Below are 19,980 nucleotides of genomic sequence, written 5' to 3'. Positions count from 1 at the left end.
AGAGTGCAGGATTTTCAAATGCCAGGAGCAAATAAAAAAGAAAAACCAGAGAGAATATCCACACTTGTATCTCGTGTCATTGATCTTTGCTAAGATCAGAGGAGTTGTTGGCCATCCAGGAGCTGAAACTTGGAGGGTGGTCAGACAGTGAGGGCAGAGCTGGATGAATGTGAATTGTCTTCCTTAAAATTATACATTGGTTTGATTGAAGACTTTATCTTAGAAGAGAAAAAGAATCGTTTTTTTAAACATTTTAGTTTGCCAAAATAGGAACTACAAACAAAGCATTACTTTTCATTATGCATTTGTATTTGTCGAATGAATGAATTCAGAGTTGAAGTGGGAAATGCTCTTCAGCATTTTTCTATTAGAGTTAGGAGTGTTTTGTTCCTCCTATTTCAACATTACAGGCTTCTGAGAAGGTAGGTAGAAAAGTGCTTACAAAACCTGACTTGTATGTGTTCTTGTATTGTTTTCACGTGTGAATCTCTCATTTTTACTTCTCACTCTCTTTCCCAGGTGAATGGAGGCATTGAGAACACATTAGAGAAGGAGGTGGTGCAGTATGACTACTACTCCTCTTATTTTGATATATTCGTAAGTATTTCCTGTTTTACATTTCATTTCAGATATGATGAATCTGTAACCAGCAGGTAAATTTCCTCCGAAAAGATCCCATGTTCTATGCCATTCACGTTCCCTCTCTCGAACACTGGCCTTCCTTTTCCTCAGTTTCTGGCCCAGTCCGTACACTCTTCTTTGTAAGAAACTGTCTGGTCACAGGAAGGAAGGACATGATTAGTGAGAAACAAGGAAGGGCAGCAGAAGGAGCCATTCTGCTTTTCTTGGAGGAGAGCCTTTATTCTTTTCATAGAAGCCAGCGACATACCCTAATCACTAACAGGAAAATTCCCCTTTTTATATAATAACACTATGAAAATGCCATTCCTTTTCTGCCTTGAGATAGATTTCCAAGAGTACTTTTAAATACTGTGTTTTAGTTTTTCTATAATTGGAGTTTTTGAGGAAAGTGATCTTTTGGTAATCCTGGGCAACATCAGCCAGTTGCAAAATTGCACATATGCAATTCTCTGTTGATGAGGGCTTCATTTCATTCAAAGGAATGCTTACAATCTTTCTAGGACACACTGTGACTCTCACTGGGCTTGGTACATCTCCCTGGTATCTCTTTATAGTTGATGATGTAAGTAAATCAGATCCTAACATTGTGTTACATGCAGTGTAGGCAATATTCACAGTGAATTCCTCTAAATTCAGTTTACCTACTTTCTTCACTACCTTTAGAAGCTTTATGCAGAGTGGTTTAAGAGCAGGACCCTTAAAGTCAGAAAAACCTGGGTTTGATTCACAACACTGTCACTGTTTCTTTTAATATATTGGGTCTAAACTTCAGTTTTTTCGTATGTAAAATGAGATCATCCTAGTTCTGAAAAGTAAATGAAGTAATGCACGGAAAACATTTAGCCCAGTGAGCGATATATTCTAGATGCTCAGAGACTGTCTGCAGTCATTACCATCACCATTATTTTTGGCTGAGAATTTTAATGATTGAGTAATTATATTTTTAGTGGTTTTCGAACTACACTAGAAAGGCTTTTTGTTGCTGTTTTATTTCCGAAGGGGCCTGCAGAAGTGTGTATGGGGAAGGAGGTGGGACTCCTTTATAGAGGTTAGGGTTCCCTGTCATAAGCCCCATTCAACACAAGTAGTTCTGTTTTTATCTGTACAGTATGTTTCCAATAAGATTGTGTTGAACAAGTGTTTGGTTACTACAGAATATTTGGAAAACCACTAATATAATTTAATCCCCTCATTTTTCCAAACAAGGAAATTGAGTTTCTTTGGTTCAGTGTCTTGACCCACCCCAGGTCATTGAAGTTGGGGGCAGAGCATGTTAGATCCCAAATCTCGACATTTCTTTCTTCCTAAAACTATTGACATATAATAGCAAGATTGATTTCTCTTTTTTCTCTTCTTTGTCTTGCTGAATTTATCTTAAAATAGCCTCAGCCAAGAAACCAGGCTAATCTACCAGCCAGATCTCTGAGGGTTGTCTGTCCTTTATGCTTGGGGAGTCAGTGGTACTGGCCAGATAGGCAGGGCCCATTAGTTCAGACTGGAAGGACTGGCATGTGTGGCCTGGGAAATGGACACAGCCTCCAGGAAACCTCAGGACCTGGGAGACTTTGAGATAGAGGGTTGATGAAGACTTACCCTTTTGCCAAACCCAGAATTCAGGGATAGAGCTGGAATGAATAGAGAGGCTAAACAGTTCATAAACTGTTGGAAAACACATTTTTAATGAAAACAGCAAATTAAAAACAAAATCTAACTTGTGACCTTCATTTACGTAAAAGAATCGTAAGTGTTGGTCCTCTGGTCAATGGCCGCAAAAAGGCTGTCAGCCTCCAGCCTTTCAGCAGTTTTGATTAGTGAGGAACTTTTGGCAGAAAGAATCCTGCCTTCAGGCACTGCTCAAGAGTCACCTGACTTCTCCCTACCCACGATAGGCATGTCTTCCAAGGAAAATCGGTAAAATCTTATTCTATGTGTATTTCTTGCTAGATGAGAATTACAAGGACAGCTGTGACATAGTGGTTCAGTAGAGTCCAGCCACCGGGGTTCAAATCCCGGCTTCCTCACTAAGGAGTTGTTTGACTGTGCAATTTTTCTATCCACCTTATGTGCATAATGGGATTAATGATAGTTGATGCATGGGATTGTTGAGGAAGGGATTACATGGGATAATAATACACATAAAAGGTTTCACAAAAGTCCCAGAGCCACCCTAAATAACTGGGTGGTAGCTACTCGGATAGAACTGTCCCAATACCCCCACAACCCAGAGCTTTATGGTAGACTTGACTAAGAACCTGGTATCTTCCAGAGGTGAGTGTTTGTACCAGGAGTGGAAAACTCAACTTTCAGAACATTTTCTCCGGTCTTAAAAGGATATCAGAAATATATGTGCACTCAAATAGAAAGGAAAAATAAAACATGTAATTATATATTCTTGTGTTGATAATGGGATGTGAATTTGAACCCTTATTTGGGCAGCATTGCACAGATTCTAAAGCAGGGATCTGAATACAGGTCTACAGCCCAGTGCCAGTCTTCAGTTAAGTCAGAATAATAAAGATGCTTTGGTGAGTTCTTCATAAAACTCAGTTATTTGTTTTTTTTTTTTTTAAACTTATCTTGTCTCTTTTTTTAATATAGCTTTTGGCAGTTTTTCGATTTAAAGTGTTAATACTTGCATATGCTGTGTGCAGACTGCGCCATTGGTGGGCCATAGCGGTGAGTATGTTTGTGTGAGTGGTTTGTCTCCTCCGATGCTGCTCACAACAGGGATAGGCTGGGAGAAAATGTGCTTTTCATCTGGGTTGAACTCTGCTAGCTTCTCCTGAGTCCCCTTCCTCCACCCTTCAGTAGGTTCAACACGCTGGGGCAGCTTTCCAGTGGTCAGTGAGTAACTAGCTTCGTCTCAGTGGATACTGAGCCAGATGAGGAACATAGAGCACCAACAGTGATTCTTGGCTAAGCACCAACACACCCTCTACCTCATTTTGCAAATGAGTGTTGAGATCAGCACCTGTGTTGCAAAGATACTTGGAAAATTTCCCCTTTGGTTGAAACTGCTTGGTAATTTTTCATGACTCGCTCTCTGCTTATTTTGATAATTGCCTTTCTTGCTATTCTATCCCCTCCCTCCAATATTAAAGGAAAAAGTTCCCATGCTCCTTTTTATTGTTGCCTTCAGGCTTCCTGAAAGCAGTGGTGTTTTTAAAGATTTATTTACTTTAGAGAGAGAGAGAGAGAGCATGCAAGGGGAGGGGGAGAGACAGAGAACCTGAAGCAGATTCCCTGCTGAGCTCCAAGCTGGATGCGGGGCTTGATCTCTCAACCCTGAGATCATGACCTGAGCCAAAACCAAGAGTCAGATGCTTAACCAACTGAGCCACCCAGGCACCCCAAGGGCGGTGGTGTTTTTGCTCATCTCTGTTTCTTTGCATCTGTCACGGAGCTTTGGCACATGCTCTTCACTGTCAGTAAATATTTACTGGTTAAAAGAATTATAAGCCTTTCTGCCTCAATTATTTTTGCCATTTCCGCAGATATCTGAACACTTGCCTTTCAGAGAGCTCTAATAAGGCAGGTGTATGGGGGGAATGTTGAGCTCCCCCAGCTGGAGAGAACTGCTCAGGAATACCTGCAGTCCTGCTTCTCGAGTGAGGCCTCGGGGTGTGTGTGGGTGCCGGCATGGCTAGCCCAGCTGAGGACAGACTCTCTCCTAAGACACAGTCCACTGGGAGCCACATCGGCCTGGGGCTTCTCTTCCAAGCATCCACAGAATCATAGGACTGACATCAGACCATCAGCTGAGCCACATGCTAATGTGTCTCAGATGTAGGCTGACAGTATTAGCCAGACTTGACTCCCTTTCCTGAATACATTTTTGCTGGTAACAAATTGCTGTGATTGTCCGTTCTGTTTTCTATAGCCGTCCCATTTGAAGCATTCTACTCCAGAGTCTCCTTAACGCACACTAGTGTTTGTCAGACCATCTGTCTCAGTATTTGTTCCAGAGGAGTGAGTGACTTTCAGTGAGTTTTTAGAAAGTATCTTCAATATCTATTTTTTAAGTTTTTAAAATTTTTTTAAAGATTTTATTTATTTGTCAGGGAGAGAGAGGGAGAGAGAGAGCACAAGCAGGGGGAGCTGCAGGCATAGGGAGAGGGAGAAGCAGACTCCCCACTGAGCAGGGAGCCCAATGAGGGACTCGATCCCAAGACCCTGGGATCATGACCTGAGCCGAAGGCAGATGCTCAACCGACTGAGCCACCCAGGCACCACAAGTATCTTCAATATCTTAACCAAATTATGAAGTGATGGATCATGATTAGCACATCCATTTGATTATTTTTGATTTTTCTTTTTAAAAACATTTGCAGAGAGGCATCAGCCAGCTGGAAGGAGGACTAACCTAGTACCTAAAAAGGTACTGTGAGCCTATAAAGTTAGTTAGTGTCAGAATGTAAAATGCCTCCTCTTGCAGAAAGCTCACTGGCTGCAGGGTGTGTGTGTGTGTGTGTGTGTGTGTGTGTGTGTGTGGTGATTTGCTAACCAATACTGACTCTGCAGCTGTGTTAATACTTACACAGCTTCACACCCGATGTCCCCTGACCCCATTCTGTCAGTCAGGCTCCTGTTGGCATCACTCTGGGCAGGTGTCATGTTGCTAGGAACCCTAGTTGGGGGATGAGGGACAAGGTCCTGTGGGATGATCTCTGGGCTCCCAACCACTAGGGGGAGCCCCGCCTCTGCATTTCAGGGATCCCTTCTGTGGGGAGAGGGCCTTTGCAAGTTGCACCTAGTGGGGGACAAAACTTAGGTTCCCAGCACACTAGCCTGCTAGACCCTGGGAGGAGGGAGAGCATCAGGAGCCAGGGAGGGATCGGGCGCCACGAAGAAGCCCACGTTGGCCCAGTGCGCGTTCAGGGGCCGGAGACAGTGATGTGGGCAGGAGCTGGGCCTGGCTGAGCTTTTACAGGCATTAGGAGTTTCTGGTTCAGACAGGTGTCTTTGGGGGCAGGTGTCTTCCCCACGTAAAATGTCTAATTTGAATGGTTCTGGATTATGTGTCTTTCAGCTGACGACAGCAGTGACCAGTGCCTTTTTACTCGCAAAAGTGATCCTCTCAAAGGTACAGCCTCCCACGTTTTCTTACAATTACCATCTATAATGGCGAAGCTTCATTTTCCATTGTGAGCTCCTGGTAACTTCATTTCCCTCTCCTGGTCACCTCTGTCCTTCCAGCTTTTCTCCCAAGGGGCTTTTGGCTACGTGCTCCCCATCATTTCATTCCTCCTTGCCTGGATTGAGACGTGGTTCCTGGATTTCAAAGTCTTACCTCAAGAGGCAGAAGAGGAAAATAGTAAGTGTCCCCCAGGTTAGGCTCCTGAGAGCGGCTAGGGACTGAGCTAGAAGGAAGACCCTGGAAGTGCTGATTGGAATGGAACTTAGCTTTTTGCTAAGACTTCTTTTCAATGTAACGTTAACAGCATTTTATTGTGGCTAACTTTGCCAAGAAGCTACCAGAATTGTGACATCAGCCCCAGCATCTGAATTTCTTCTCTTCCAGGACTCCTGATAGTTCAGGATGCTTCAGAGAGGGCGGCACTTATACCTGGTGGTCTTTCAGATGGTCAGTTTTATTCTCCACCTGAATCTGAAGCAGGTAAAAAAATGTGATTATCATTTGTGTTTTCATCCATCACTCAATAGCTCGGCCCTCCCTCCCTCTCTGCTCCCTCTGCTCTCAAAACACTGAGCAGACATTGAACGCAGCAGACACCGAGGATACGACAGTAACTGAGACGTGGTCTTGCTGTGGGACCTGTGGTGAGACCCAAAGTGTAAGGTAAATGTACCCGAGGGCCACAGACCCTGTGACGTGCGATGTGCATCTCAGAAGACAGGCAGAGCAGGGGAAGGGTCTTGATGCTCTCTTATTCCCTGCCACCCCCTCACCTGACCGTCCTCCAGGACCCCCCAGTGTGAGGAGGGATCTCAGTCCACCCAGTTGCCCATGACAGAGATCAGAGCCTCCCTGGGGACCTGCCCTTTTCAGGGCTCCCATCCCATCGCTCCCCCTGCCATTTCCATCCTCTGTATTCCTGCCTCCAGGGTCTCATGCATTGTACCACCTCCTGTCTCCTCCACATTCAGCCTTTCCTGCTGTGGTTCCTGCACCAGCCTCCTGTGTCCCTGCCTCAGTCAGCCTCTCCCAGCCCGACCAGAGAGCCATGTGACATAGAGCACTTGCATTGTTCCAGGGGCTCCTGAATCCACTCTAGGAGGTGAAAGTCTCATTATTCCTGTTTCAGAGATGAACAGATTGAGGCACAGAGGGGGGAAATAATTTGTGCAGGGTCCCTGGAAAAGTAAAAGGTAGAGATAGGATTTTAACCCTGGCTCAGTGCTGGAGTCCACCTCACAGCTAATCCATCTGTGGACTTTCAGTATTAATGGAAATGCAGCATTGATCACATCTTCTGCCCAAAAGCCTTCACTAGCGGAAGGGATTAAGGAAGTCATGGTCCTTAGCCTGGCAGCAAGCACCAGTTTGACCTCACCAGTTGTCCGACCTCCCAGTACTGTCTCCCTGTGTTCCCTTCTTAGCTTTGCTGAAAACATTGCGTGCCCAAACCCTCAAGCCATTGCTCGGCTTGCTTTCCTACCCTTCACACTGTTGCTCTGCATTCCTACTCTCCACTCACAGGAGAGAAGGCTTCTCCCACCGCACCCCCACCTGCTGGCTGCTAGGGAGGGTGTTCTCTGCATTTCCTCAGGGACTTTCCCCCAACCCTGTCATCTCTGCTGGCTGCACTGCCCTCAACCCTGACCTGGCCTGGCCTGTTTCTACCACTGGGACTGCAGACTGATTTAGAGACTGCATTATTTTATAAACACTCCCACTATAAGATAGTAGAGCAGATTCCAGGCAGAAAGACTCATGTGAGTGATCAGAGGCACAGCAACGGGACAGCGAATCAGGGGAACTCCAAGTAACCTGATACTCTGAACTATTCGGGTTGGATCTAAACGCAGGGTAAAACACGAAAGCACAGAATTAGATGAAATACAGATATGAGCTAGCAGAAGATCTCTTTCTCAGCCAACAGTAGCTCAAATAAGCATTATACTTTTGCATACCTCATTATGAGAATTATTTCCTTGAGTTTTTTTTGTCATAGGACTCATTCTTTTGAATAAGGAGGTTCACTTTGTTGTTCATGCTTTTATATAGATTTTATTTTTCTAAGTAATAAAGGTTCTCAGTAGTAATGTATTTACTTACTTAGAAGTTCAGAGCAGCAGGATAATAATACAGGAAGAATACCACTTAGACATTCTTCATCAAGCTTCAGTTCTGAATCCATTGGCTTTCTGCCTCTGACTTTTACCCCCTCCTAGTGGTGGTTGGGAGCATTACCATTTCATTGGATCATGAAGCTGAACTAGAACTAGAACGTTGTCAGGGTGTTGTGCTGGGTACTGCTTTGTTCAAGACAAAACGCAGGTAAGTTGCAGGCAGAGAAGGAGTGTTCAAAGTGACTTACTTTATTGTATTATATTTTCACTCTCGGAACATTCATGTTAGGAAAGAATTAAAATTAAAAACTATTAATGGAATCGATGTGCCTAGAACGTAAGATTCGACTCTAAAGCACAGCTGGCTCATTCGGGCAGTGGCTACAAATGAAACAGAACAGGAGTCTGTGCTCCTGCTGCCCTGGGATGGATCCAGTGCTGATGGGCCCCTGGTGGAGGAGAGGGCGTCTGGGGGCTGCTTGCCTTCTCCTGACTTTCTCCAGCACCCAGTGTAGAGCTGTCACAGAGTAGATGTATAGCTGTGGAAGGAATGGGCGAGAAGAGAGAAAGAAAGACATCAGAGGCACCAACAATTAAAATTAAAATATTAGCATTTTTCCTTGTAAATTTCTTTGAAATTTAGTATCTTAGAGATTTGGAAAACTAGCACCTTTTGGTAGATGTAATTTTAAAGGATATAAAGGTGGTGTGTTTGCAGGTTTGCATGTTGGTCTAACTGTGTCCTGCTTCCCCGTGTATTCAATGAAGGAAGGAGGAAGCACAGTCCATTGTCAGATGATTGGGCTGAAGGTGTTATGTGTGGTCAGACAGCTGAAGTGAACCAGTCGTGATGCTGAGGAAAAGGTAGTTACCTCGTAAATCATCGAAAGACTTAATTTGAAGAATAGTTCAATTGCATCATATAATCTGTGCTAAGCAAATCTAGAGAAAGACACTGTAATTCTAATTTTACACTTTCTAATAGCAACCAGCCATACATGCTGGTTTGCCCTGGACAGTTTTGGCTAACTCCTGGGGTTCCATGTAATTATTATTAGAACTTCTTTGATCTCTAGGAAATGTTCTTGTTTAGATGATCAATTCTATGGTCACCTGATGTGTAATCAACAGATTTGAAACACAGTTTTTCTACTTTTTATTAAAAATTTTGAAGTGTATTAAAACTTCACCACTGAGGATATTATCTAACCTTGATTTAAAAAAAAAGAATAGCTTTAATGAGTTATAATTTGCATACTATAAAATTGACCCATTGTAAATAGGTAATTGCATGATTTTTATACTTTTAAGCCAACATCACAGTATAATTTTAGAGCACTTTTATCATCCAAAAATATTTTGTATCTAATACTTACTCCTGTTTCCAGTCCTAGATAAACCACTGATCTACTTTCTGTCTTGAAAATATGCCTTTTTTGGACAATTAATACAAATATCACAGAATATGTAATTTTTACATGTGGCTTCTTTTACTTAGTATAATGTTCTTGACAGCCATTCATGTTGTGACATGTGTAAGTCATTTGTTCCTTATGTGACTCAATACTATTCCATTTTATGGGCATACAGTGTTTTCTTTATTTATCAGTGGTTAGACATTGGAATTGTTGGCAATTTTTGCTATTATGACTAATCCTATGAACTTTTATGTGCATGTCTTTGTGGGGACATTTGTTTTATTTTTCTTAAATTCCTAGGAGAGGACTTGCTGGATATTACGGCAAGTTTCTGTTTAACATTTCAAGTGATTGCCAAAGTATTCTCCAAAGTTGCTGTACCATTTCACATTCCCTCCAGCAGTATGTAAGGATTTGTTTCTCCATGTACTCACCCACACTTGGCAGAGGCTTTTTGATTATAGTTATTCTGGCAGGTATGAAGTGCTATCTCCTTGTGGTTTTCACTTGCCCCTAAGGACTGGTGACCTTGAGAACTTTTCATGAGCTTATTAATTATTCATTTATCTTCTTTGGAGAAATGTCTATTTTACCACCTTTTTTCAAGTTATGTTGTTTGTCTTCTTATTGAATTTTAAAAGTTCCTTAGACGTTCTAGATAAAAGTCCTTTAAATGATGCACAAATATTTCTTCCCCAGGCTGTAGACTTTTCATTTTCTTTGTGGAGCCTTTTGAAGCACATGTTTTGAATTTTGATGAAGTCCAGTTTATCAGAATGTATTCTTTTATGGATAATGTGTTTGTGGTCATATCTAAGAGCTCCTTGCCTTAATCTTGTATCTTTCCTGTGTTTTCTTCTAGAATATTTTATAGTGTTAGCTCTTCTACTAAGTTTATGGTCCATCGTGAATTAATTTTCATGTATGGAGAAGGTAGGGAATTAAGTTTATTCTTCTGCTTTTGGATATCCAGTTGCTGCAGTACAATTTGTTGAACAGACTATCCCCTCCTGCACTGAATTTGCACATTTGTCAAAAACCATTTGACCATAAATGTAAGGGTTTATTTCTGGACTCTCACTTCTCTTCCATTGACTTGTATGCTCTCTTAGCATGAGTACCACACTGGCCTTATTACTGAAACTTAATCTTTTTGTAGCTTTGAAATCAGGTGCTGTAAGGCCTTGCTTCAAAGACCCACCCTGCTGTCCCCAGAACCTCATGTGTCAGTGATAAAGCTTTCCACACCCTCTGTGTGTGTGGCAACATCAGTCTCAACATCTAAATCAAATTTTGGGTGGGTCCCTCCCCCCACTGCTTCTGCAAGGTGACCACATCAGTTCTCCAACTTTGTTCTTTTTCAACATTGTTTTGTCTATTCTAGGTCTTTTGGGTTTTTATGTCAATTTTGGGATGAGCTTGTTAATTTTTGTGAGTAAAGCCTACTACATTGGGTTTATAGATGAATTTGGGAAGAATTGCCATCACGACAATATTGAATCTTCTAATCCATGAACATGGACCTCTCTGCATTTATTTAGATATTCTTTAATTTTTCTCTGCATTGTTTTGTAATTTTCAGCATACAAGTTTTGCTTTTCTTTTGTTGAATTAATTCCTAAGCATTTTATCCTTTTTAGATCTATAGTAAATGGAATTGTTTCCTTAATTTCATTTTCAAATTTTCCATGCTAGTATATAAAAATTCCACTACTATTTTGTGTATGGAATGTGTACCTTGTGACAGTGCTAAGCTTGTTCATGAGTTCTAGTTTTGGTTTTGTCTGTATGTAGATTCCATGACATTATCTGCATACAGGATCATGTCATCTGCAGTTAAAGACTTTTTTACTTTTAATTTTCACTTTGTTAAATGTATTTTATTTTTTAGTTGCACTGTCTAGAACCATAATACCATGTTAAATAGAAATGTCAAGAGCACACATCCTTGGTCTTGTTCCTGGTCTTTCGGGGGATGCAGTCAGTCTTTCAACATTAAGTATGTTGTTAGCTGTGGGTTTTCACAGATGCCCCTTATCAAGTTAAAGAAGTTTGCTTTTATTCTTAGTGTGAGAGTTTTTATCATGAATAAGCATTAAATTTTTTACATGCTTTTTATGCATCTATTGAGATGATAGTATGGTTTTTATCCTATATTCAGTTGATATGATGATGTACATTAAGTAATATCGATATATCACATCAACTGTTTATATAGGATAAATCCCACTTGGTCATGTTGTATAATCCAGTATTATTTTTCTGGATTTGACTTGCTAATATTTTCCTGAGAATGTTTGTACATATATGTACATGTGAAATATATGCTTATGATATTTTACTTACTGGGTTGTAGTTCTCTTATTATGTCCTTGCCTTTAATATCAGTAATGCTGACCTCATAGAATACATTAGGAAGTCTTTCCAAACACACTGTTTTCTGAATGAATTCTTCTTATGAATAATTAATATTATTTTTCCTTTAAATGTTTGATAAATTCATCAATGAAACCATCAGGAACAAGAATTATCTTTGTGGAAAGACTTCTAATTACTAACTCAGTTTCTTTACCTATTATATATAGATGTACTCAGTTTTCTTATTTCTTGAGTTTATTTTGATAATTTGTATCTTTCTAGGAATTCATTTCTTCTAAACTATTTGTTGATGTAAATTATTTATAATATTCCCTTATGATCATTTTTAACTTCTGCAGAATTGGTAGTGATGTTCTTTTTTTCTAGTTTCGGTAATTTGTGTCTTCTCTCATTTCCTCTTTGTAACTCTAGGTTGAGGTTTATCAAGCTTGTTGATATTTTCAAAAAACTGGCTTGTTTACATTGGTATTTCTCTCTTGTTTTTCTCTATTCTGCTTCAGTTATTTCTATTTCAGTTTTTATTTCCTTTATTCTGTTTGGGTGGGTTTAGCTTGCTCTTATTTCCCATGTTTGATTTTACATTTTTCTTTTCTGATGTGGGCATTTTTAAAGCTATAAATTTTCTTCTAGGCATTGCTTTAGCAACCTCTTATGAGATTTGATGTGTTATGTTTTTAGTTTCATGCACTCTTGGCTTTCAGCAGTTGCCTATGAGGTGAACCTAATTGTATATATCCCAATCGGTATTTCTTTACTTTATTAGATTTGTAGATTAATATTTCTCAGCAAAATTGGCCCAAACTCTTAACCATAAGGAAGTTTGGGCCATTGTTTCTTCAAACATTTTTCCTGTTCTTTTTTTTTTTTTCTTTCTGCTCTGTCTGGGAGTCCCATTCCATTAATGCTATCTCATTGGTCTCTGAGCTCTGTTCAATTTTTCTTGTTTTTTTTTCTCTGTTACTCAGCTTGGATAACATACAGCGCTATTTTCAGGTTCACAGATTATTTCTTCTGCCAATTTGAATATTCTCTTAAACTCCTCTACAGAATATTCCACTTAAATTATTATATTTTTCTATTCCACATTTTACTTTTAGGTATCTTTTCTTTTTTATAATTTATCACATCCTTTAGAATATCTATTTGTTCATTTATTGTTGTCAGACTTATTTAAAAATGGCTTTCTATGCTTTCTTGAACATATTTATAATAGCTGCTTTGAAGTCTTTGTCTGCTAAATAAAAAACCTGGACACACTCAGAGAGTTTCTATTGAATTGTCCAGGTTTCCCCTGCGCCTGAGAATAGTCACACTTTTTGATTCTTTGCCTTTTTTTTAATTGAAAAATATTTTGTTGAAAAAACATGGTAGCAACTCTAGAGTCTGATTTTTACCCCAAAAGGTTGCTTTTATTGTTATTTTTGCTTAAAAAATTGCTTAGGCTAAATCTGTGAAATTATGTCCCTTGTAGTATGTGGCTCTTGATGGTTCTACTCAAGGTTTTGTTTTGTTTTGTTTTTTTAATTTTAAGCCTAGCTGCCCAGGGACCACCTCTGTGTCTACATAGTTTAGTGGTAGCCAGTGATTGGATGGAGATTGTGCTTAAGCACCTTGATAAGACTTCCAGCCTCTGTTATGTGAAATAAATCAGAGAAAGATAAATACCATATGGAATTTAAGAAAGAAAAAAAAGACAAAGAAAAAAACAGACTCTTAAATACAGAGAACAAACTTGTTACCAGAGGGGGAGGTAGGTGGGCAGATAGGCGAAATAGGTGAAGGGGATTAAGAGTACATTTATTGGGATGAGCACTGAGTAATGTTTGGAATTGGTGAATCACTATATTGTACCCCTGAAACTAATACAACAGTATACATTAGTTATACTGGAAATTTAAAAAAAGACCTCCATCCTCTGACAGATAGTTACGTGTATATATTGAGTAGCATATTCAGATTTTAGGGAATTTAAGTTTTCCTCTCCTTGTACTCTTCGCTGAGTCTTTTCACATCTCTGCATATGTCCAAAGCCTCAGGATTGACCAGGAGGCTCTTTTGGGTGTCTGCTAAACATGCACACGGCTTCAGCCAAGCACATGCTTGCTGCAGCCACGACCCCAGCCGCAGACCAGCAGAGCCCCTGGCCTTCCTGCTTGCACACCACACAGCTTGTCAGCTCACCTTCGCGTCACTCCCCACCCCAGATTAACTCAGCTCCTCACACTGTGTAACTCTGTTTCCAGTCCTCATGGGCTGTCCTATCTTGGAAGAACCTTCATGCCTATTGAGCTGAGTACTGGGAGGTGGGAAAGGAATGGGACCAGCTCTAGGCAAGAGCACTACTGTTGTTTCCTACCTTCAGCTTTTCAAGCATAAACACTTGTAGATTTTTGTATGTCTTTGGACATTTCCCAACTGCTAACATGGTTAGTTTTATTTATCTAGTCCAGTTTTATAGTTGCTTTTCAAGGAGATTTGTTAACTTCACTTGACCATAACCAGAAGGCCTTACTAGCTTATTTTTAAATTATGTAAAACATACATATTACTATGTTTTAATTAAAACTTTGGCTTTATTTAGGAGTCCCAAATAATTCCAAGACACGTCAGCTTGTTGTGGCTCAAATGCCATTAGTCTGACGGGTGGAAATAAGTCCAGAAACAGAAAGATTTGGTATGACGATCTTCCTCAGACTCATTTCCAAGTGAGAACGCATTAATCCACCCCAGGGTGATAATGATTTACGGCAATTTAGTAAATTTTTTTTTTTTTTAAAGATTTTATTTATTTATTTGACAGAGAGAGACACAGCGAGAGCAGGAACACAAGCAGGGGGAGCGGGAGAGGGAGAAGCAGGCCTCCCGCTGAGCAGGGAGCCCGATGCGGGGCTCGATCCCAGGACCCTGGGATCATGACCTGAGCCGAAGGCAGATGCTTAACGACTGAGCCACCCAGGCGCCCTTCACTCCAGAGAAGAGCTAGCTACTCGCAGCATCTCCACAGTGTTCAGGGCGAGGGGCCTCTGCTTTGCCTTCTCTTTCCTGCTTGTGGCCTCCACCTGGGCTTCCTAAATTGCCTAAATTGGAAAGTGAAGCCTTCTGATCACTATACCTTTATCTATTTATGTTGCCACTAGCTTAACCTGAGCCGTGTGACGTTTATGAGGTTAAGATGTGGGGCACGATCTTTTCTTAAGTTTCTCTGCTATTCATTTTCCTGCTATAATGCAGGCAGACATTCTCAGAAGAAAAAATGTGCTGTTTGAGGTGCATTATCTGACCGGGGGAAGCAGCTCTAGCTTTCAACCGGCTCCTCCTGAGGCAGGCTCCTTCCTTTGTGTGTGAGAAGGCTCTATCCCTCACCTGCTACCTTGTCTTCCCATGTATCTTGTTTTATGTCCCTTCCCTGGTTGTGAGAGTAACACTCACCTTTTATAAAAATGTGCACAGAACAGCAAGCACAGAACCTGTCCTTCAAACTCTGTGCCACATCAGTGTTGACAGCAATTCCTCTCCTGCTCGTTTTGTGTTTGTTTGTTTATTTTTTCATCTTTTTTATTATGTTAATCACCATACATTACATCATCGTTTTGTGTTTGTAATTCCACATAATTGTGGCTGTACTGCTAGTATTATTTATACCCTTTTTTAAAATTATAATTTAAAAATTATAAAGTCAGTTTGTTGTACATATTTTGGAACATTCAGAAATGATTCAAGTCATCTGGTTATTTTCTTGTAGGCTTTCTGATTGGCACATATGTACTTAAGTTTTTATTTTTGTAATTATGATCCTATGGGATATCGTTCTTTTCATTACATATTTGCTTTTACTTTATAAAATGTTCATTTTCCATGCTGTAATGAGCTATGTAAATATAAGTGGATACAAGATATTTGTGGAAATAAAATAATTTTTAAACTTTTTTTCTAGCCTCAGACATCTAGACTTTTTTTCCTGATTTTTAGCAAAATCCACTTAATGGAAAACACGTATCATTTCATCAGACGTATTTCCTAAACAGATAATTCCGGAATGAAATGGTAGGCTCAAATATACGAATAATATAAGGTTCACCTTTCTTTTTTTTCTTTCCTTTTCCCTACCTTGTAGGATCTGAAGAAGAAGCTGAAGAAAAGCAGGACAGTGAAAAACCACTTTTGGAACTATGAGTACTACTTTTGTTAAAGTAAGTGTTTGAAAGTGAAAGTGTAATAAGAAACTAGTTAAATATGGATCATTTCTTTGAGTCGATTCAAGGTCGGGTTTAATAATATGAATACAAATATATAGCCAGATTTATCCTAGTCACATGAATATATAGTTATATTTTATTCATATAAAATTTAACATTCTTTTGCATGGTGTGAATTTGTAAAGTATGAAAAATACCTCAGAGTTCAAATTTCTCTTTTTTCCCTTGAGGTAAAATTAGCATATAACATTAGGTAAGTTTCAGGTGTACAACATTAGATTTCAGTATTTGTGTACACTACAAATCACTACTGCAGTGTGATCACCATCATAAGTCTAGTTACCATCCACATTTCTACAGAATAAGGATGAGTTCATTATTGTTTACTTAGCCAGAATGTCTCCATGTCAGATGTTGTTCAGTTACAAACCCTCTCTGCATGAGGGTAGCGGTCCCAAGGGATGTGGGTACCAAGTGTCTCTGTCTACACCTGAGCACGCAGGACTAGAATGGTGAGTGACCGTCCCAGGTGGCACAGCTAGCAAGGGGCAGAGCTAGGACTCAGGCCCCCCCAGTCTAGTACCAGGGTCCACCCTGGCCCTGCACCCAGATGTCCCCCAAGTGCTGTGGAGCTTCCATGAAGAAGCATGTGGTCCAATCAGAGCAGGAGGTGATGGGCCTCCAGGTGGGGCCTTTTGTTCAGTCACTTCAGATCATCAAAGGAAAACACTTCAGCCTCAGAAATGCCAGCAAATAAACACAAAGTGAATTGTAGTAGCAGCAGCTCTGCCTAATTATGTGAGGACAGAAGGAAAGTGGTGTTCGGCTCGGAGCTGCTGAGCAGCTGGGACAGGTGGGGACTGGCCGCAGAGCAGCCTGGACTGGTGAGTGGGCCCTGTTTCTCCACCCCCAGGGCCCCAAAACACTCCAGACCTGCTTTCTGCATCAGTGGTTGAGACGCAGTAAAGATAGGGGTCTGTGAATAGTAAAGCTCTAAAATGCCTTAAAATAAATTCTTGTGTGGCCTCACCCAGGTCCTTTTGTGTCTGTAACAGCCCATTTCAGCACACAAACTTTCTCATGAAAATATAAGGCAAAACGTAGCACTTTACTTTTTAACACTGTAGCTCAAATTTTTTTATGTTCTCTCTTTTTCTAAGTGTGAAAATCCATCATTGAAAGTCACTGGAGGAAAAAAAAAAAAAGGACCAGAGCTGGGTCTTCCTATTGAAAGTTGAAGGTGACATCCCCTGCTGACTTTAATGAATGGCTAATAAAGAATTTATTTATTGTAATACCTCATAGACATTGTACCAGATCACGTACATTTAGGACCTGCCTGTGGCTGGTAAGATAATGTGATGATCCATCCCGTGTTAGTGAGACTGAGTCTGATCTGTTTATGAATAGTTGGAGCAAAGTCTTGTGCTGTATTCCCGATCAAAAGACTTCTGAATATATTGGAATAACACTTTTTTAGTAAGCAAAATATCTTTTTATTTGATTTGCAGTTTGGAAGTTTTTGTTTCATGTCTCAGATTTCGTTTGTATTTCTTTTTTAACATCCAACATTTCCCTTGTGTTTTTTAACTCACGCTTATGCGCTCTTTGTACAATTTTAAAAAGTAATAAATACCAACATATCAAAATGGTTCATTTTATTTTACTTGTTTTGCATTATGTATTTGGCTTGAAGTATTGGAATTACCAAAGGGGGGCCAGGAGGGAATGTGAGTACATGTACAGCATAACCAGACATTTTTGTATTATTTTCATTATGAAATAGCATCTTTCTCTGAGAAGTATGGTTCTGAAATGGTGTGAGACTCTTTATTTTGAACCTACAGTCTGAAATCATGGCCATCATTTCTCTTTGTGTGGCTAATTTGAATTAAAATAAACTAAATTATATTGTGAACTCTTTCTTTCCAACATGAGTATTTCCCTCAATGCTTCATGCGAAGATAGTGTGTCTCTTAGTTTTCTTTCCTTTTTCATTGTGTCTTTCAAGAAAAACTCAGTTATGAGTACTGACTGGTGCTGGTTTGGCTGGAAAGTAGCCATTTGTACAGGTCAGATCAACTCTGTTGGACCCTTAGCACACTTACCTGATGTGTATGTCTTCTGTGGATCCTTGCTCAGTCTGACTACTGCAGGGACTGAGATGACTCAGTCTATGACATTCAATGACACAGGTAAACTCAGGGCCTCCATAAGGCTATGTTCTTGTGAGGGAAGAAGCACCTGCTGTTGTGATGTCTACAGTCTACCTGTGCTAGTAGCTTCATGGGCACAGGTCTCATGTCACCCTGTCCACACTGACAAAATGAGACTGAAGATAGGAGCCTCAGTAAATCACCTGCCATGGAAAAGTGCAGATCCTGGCGGAATGTGGGGGATCACCTAGTGTTACAAGAAGTCTGCGTGCTGTTTCCTTCAGAACAGTGTCATTGGAGTGGACTGAGGGAGCAGCGTCTCAACAGTCCTGGTCATATGATCCCAACTCATGTAGCAGCTACTGGAATGAACTTGGTATAAACTAGGGGGACCCTCACCCACAGCCTCACAGTATGTTTGACAGCAGGAGCGTGAGTACACAGGTGGATATGTTCTTTCCATTAGCTGTGGCCCTCTGGAAGTGAGCAAAGTCAGCTGTGGTTTAACTGTCCTTATTTCATCTCACAACACCCGAGCCACCGCTTGCACAGCCCCAACCAGCAGGGGCTGGTTTGACTTCAAGCATTTTCCACGAATCAACCACATTGACGGAGCACATCGACAAAACAAGCCTGAGAATATAGAACACCATCACCACACCAGCGCCTCCTGCCACCCACACTGTCCCCTGCACCACCACCCTCCCCTTCTGTGCACCTCCCAGTCCAGGGCAGCCCAGGGCCCGTTGGGGAAGGAAGGTGCTAAGGAGTTGGAAGCCACAGGAAACACTGCCTAGGAGCCCCAGCAGTGACATCAGCCCACACAGCTTTCGGTCATTTGCTAGTTTCCCTCTGTGCCTCTGTGCTTTCCACGTGCAGTAACAGTTCCAGATCACTCAGTAGAGGCTCAGGCATTTGTCCTAAGAGTTCTGATCACATTCTTGAGAATCAAGGAGTAAATCAAAATTAAATTTCCATTTTCTTGTATCTGGTGGGTCTTAGGTTGTTTCCACATGGGAACCTCTACTTGGTTTCCAACAGGACCTGTTTCACAGAAACTGAAGCTGATTGTAAGTAAACAAAAAATCCTTCCCAATTTTAAATGAGACATTGTTTTATTCTAATATATAAAAACTTCTACTTCAAAAGGATTCATTAGAAAAGAAGAAAAATAATCACTTTCTTGTTCACCTACTGACCATGCATTGAACATTTTGTTTTACACCCATGTTTGTAAAGATACACATATTATTACTCAATAGAAACCATGTTCAAAGGACTGAACAAATACTGCACACAAAAAAATATAAACAGACTCAATATATGAAAAGATGGTTATCCTCATCAGTGAAAAACAAACTCAAACCTTGGTGGAATACTGTTTCACTTGTAAGATTAGCAAAATCCTGATGTTTGACAGCATTGTCCTGACATTCACCTACATGTGGTAGAAATGCACAGTGGTACTCTCTCTCTATTGGGTAAGTTGGCAGTACCTATCAGAATGGCCAGTCCACATGTCCATAGTGACATAAAGCAATATTATAATTTCAGTGTATTTTATAATAGTAAAAGATTGGAAATAATCCAACGGTCTATCACAAGAAACTGATCTTATAAAGTATAGAGTCACCAGTGAAATACTTTGCAGCCACCCTGTATACTGACATAAAAAAACCTTAAGGATGTATAAATGAGAAGTGCGGAATAATGTATGTTGTATACTACATTTGTGTTGGAAGAAAATCCGATTTCTGCACTTATTTTTTATATGTACATCCATATTGGATACATTAAAACTGGAAGGATGCACAAGAAACAAAAGTGTGACCTGTAAGTAGGTGGGGAGGTAGAGACAGTGGTTGAAGGAAGATTTCCAATTCTGTTTTTACAGTGTTTTCATTTTGGAACCATGTGAAGGTGTACTCTAAGAAT

The 19,980-nt window shown here is 40.4% G+C and overlaps 1 protein-coding gene across 5 annotated transcripts in view; it reads left to right on the top strand.

Moving 5' to 3' along the window:
- The window catches only part of STARD3NL (STARD3 N-terminal like), a 66,015-nt gene extending 48,208 nt beyond the window's left edge, over positions 1-17,807 (top strand). For 3 of the 5 annotated variants that reach the window (XR_012380158.1, XR_012380160.1, XR_012380159.1), the window contains 8 exons: positions 520-597; positions 3,241-3,318; positions 5,672-5,725; positions 5,839-5,956; positions 6,164-6,259; positions 8,665-8,760; positions 15,808-15,883; positions 17,050-17,807. Coding sequence is in view for 2 of the 5 variants with exons in the window: in XM_025872706.2 (XP_025728491.1) it covers positions 520-597; positions 3,241-3,318; positions 5,672-5,725; positions 5,839-5,956; positions 6,164-6,259; positions 15,808-15,866 (483 nt within the window). In the remaining 3 variants the exon portion in view is untranslated. The remainder of the gene's footprint in view (positions 1-519; positions 598-3,240; positions 3,319-5,671; positions 5,726-5,838; positions 5,957-6,163; positions 6,260-8,664; positions 8,761-15,807; positions 15,884-17,049) is intronic. The other 2 variants (XM_025872706.2, XM_025872708.2) reach the window with 1 other exon arrangement.
- The last annotated feature ends 2,173 nt before the right edge of the window (positions 17,808-19,980 follow it).

Source organism: Callorhinus ursinus, unplaced genomic scaffold, assembly GCF_003265705.2.
Source record: "Callorhinus ursinus isolate GAN/ISIS: 27379988/994484 unplaced genomic scaffold, GSC_fseal_2.0 scaffold12, whole genome shotgun sequence".
Taxonomy (NCBI): Eukaryota; Metazoa; Chordata; class Mammalia; order Carnivora; family Otariidae; genus Callorhinus; species Callorhinus ursinus.
This window is presented reverse-complemented; position numbering and strand designations above follow the sequence as displayed.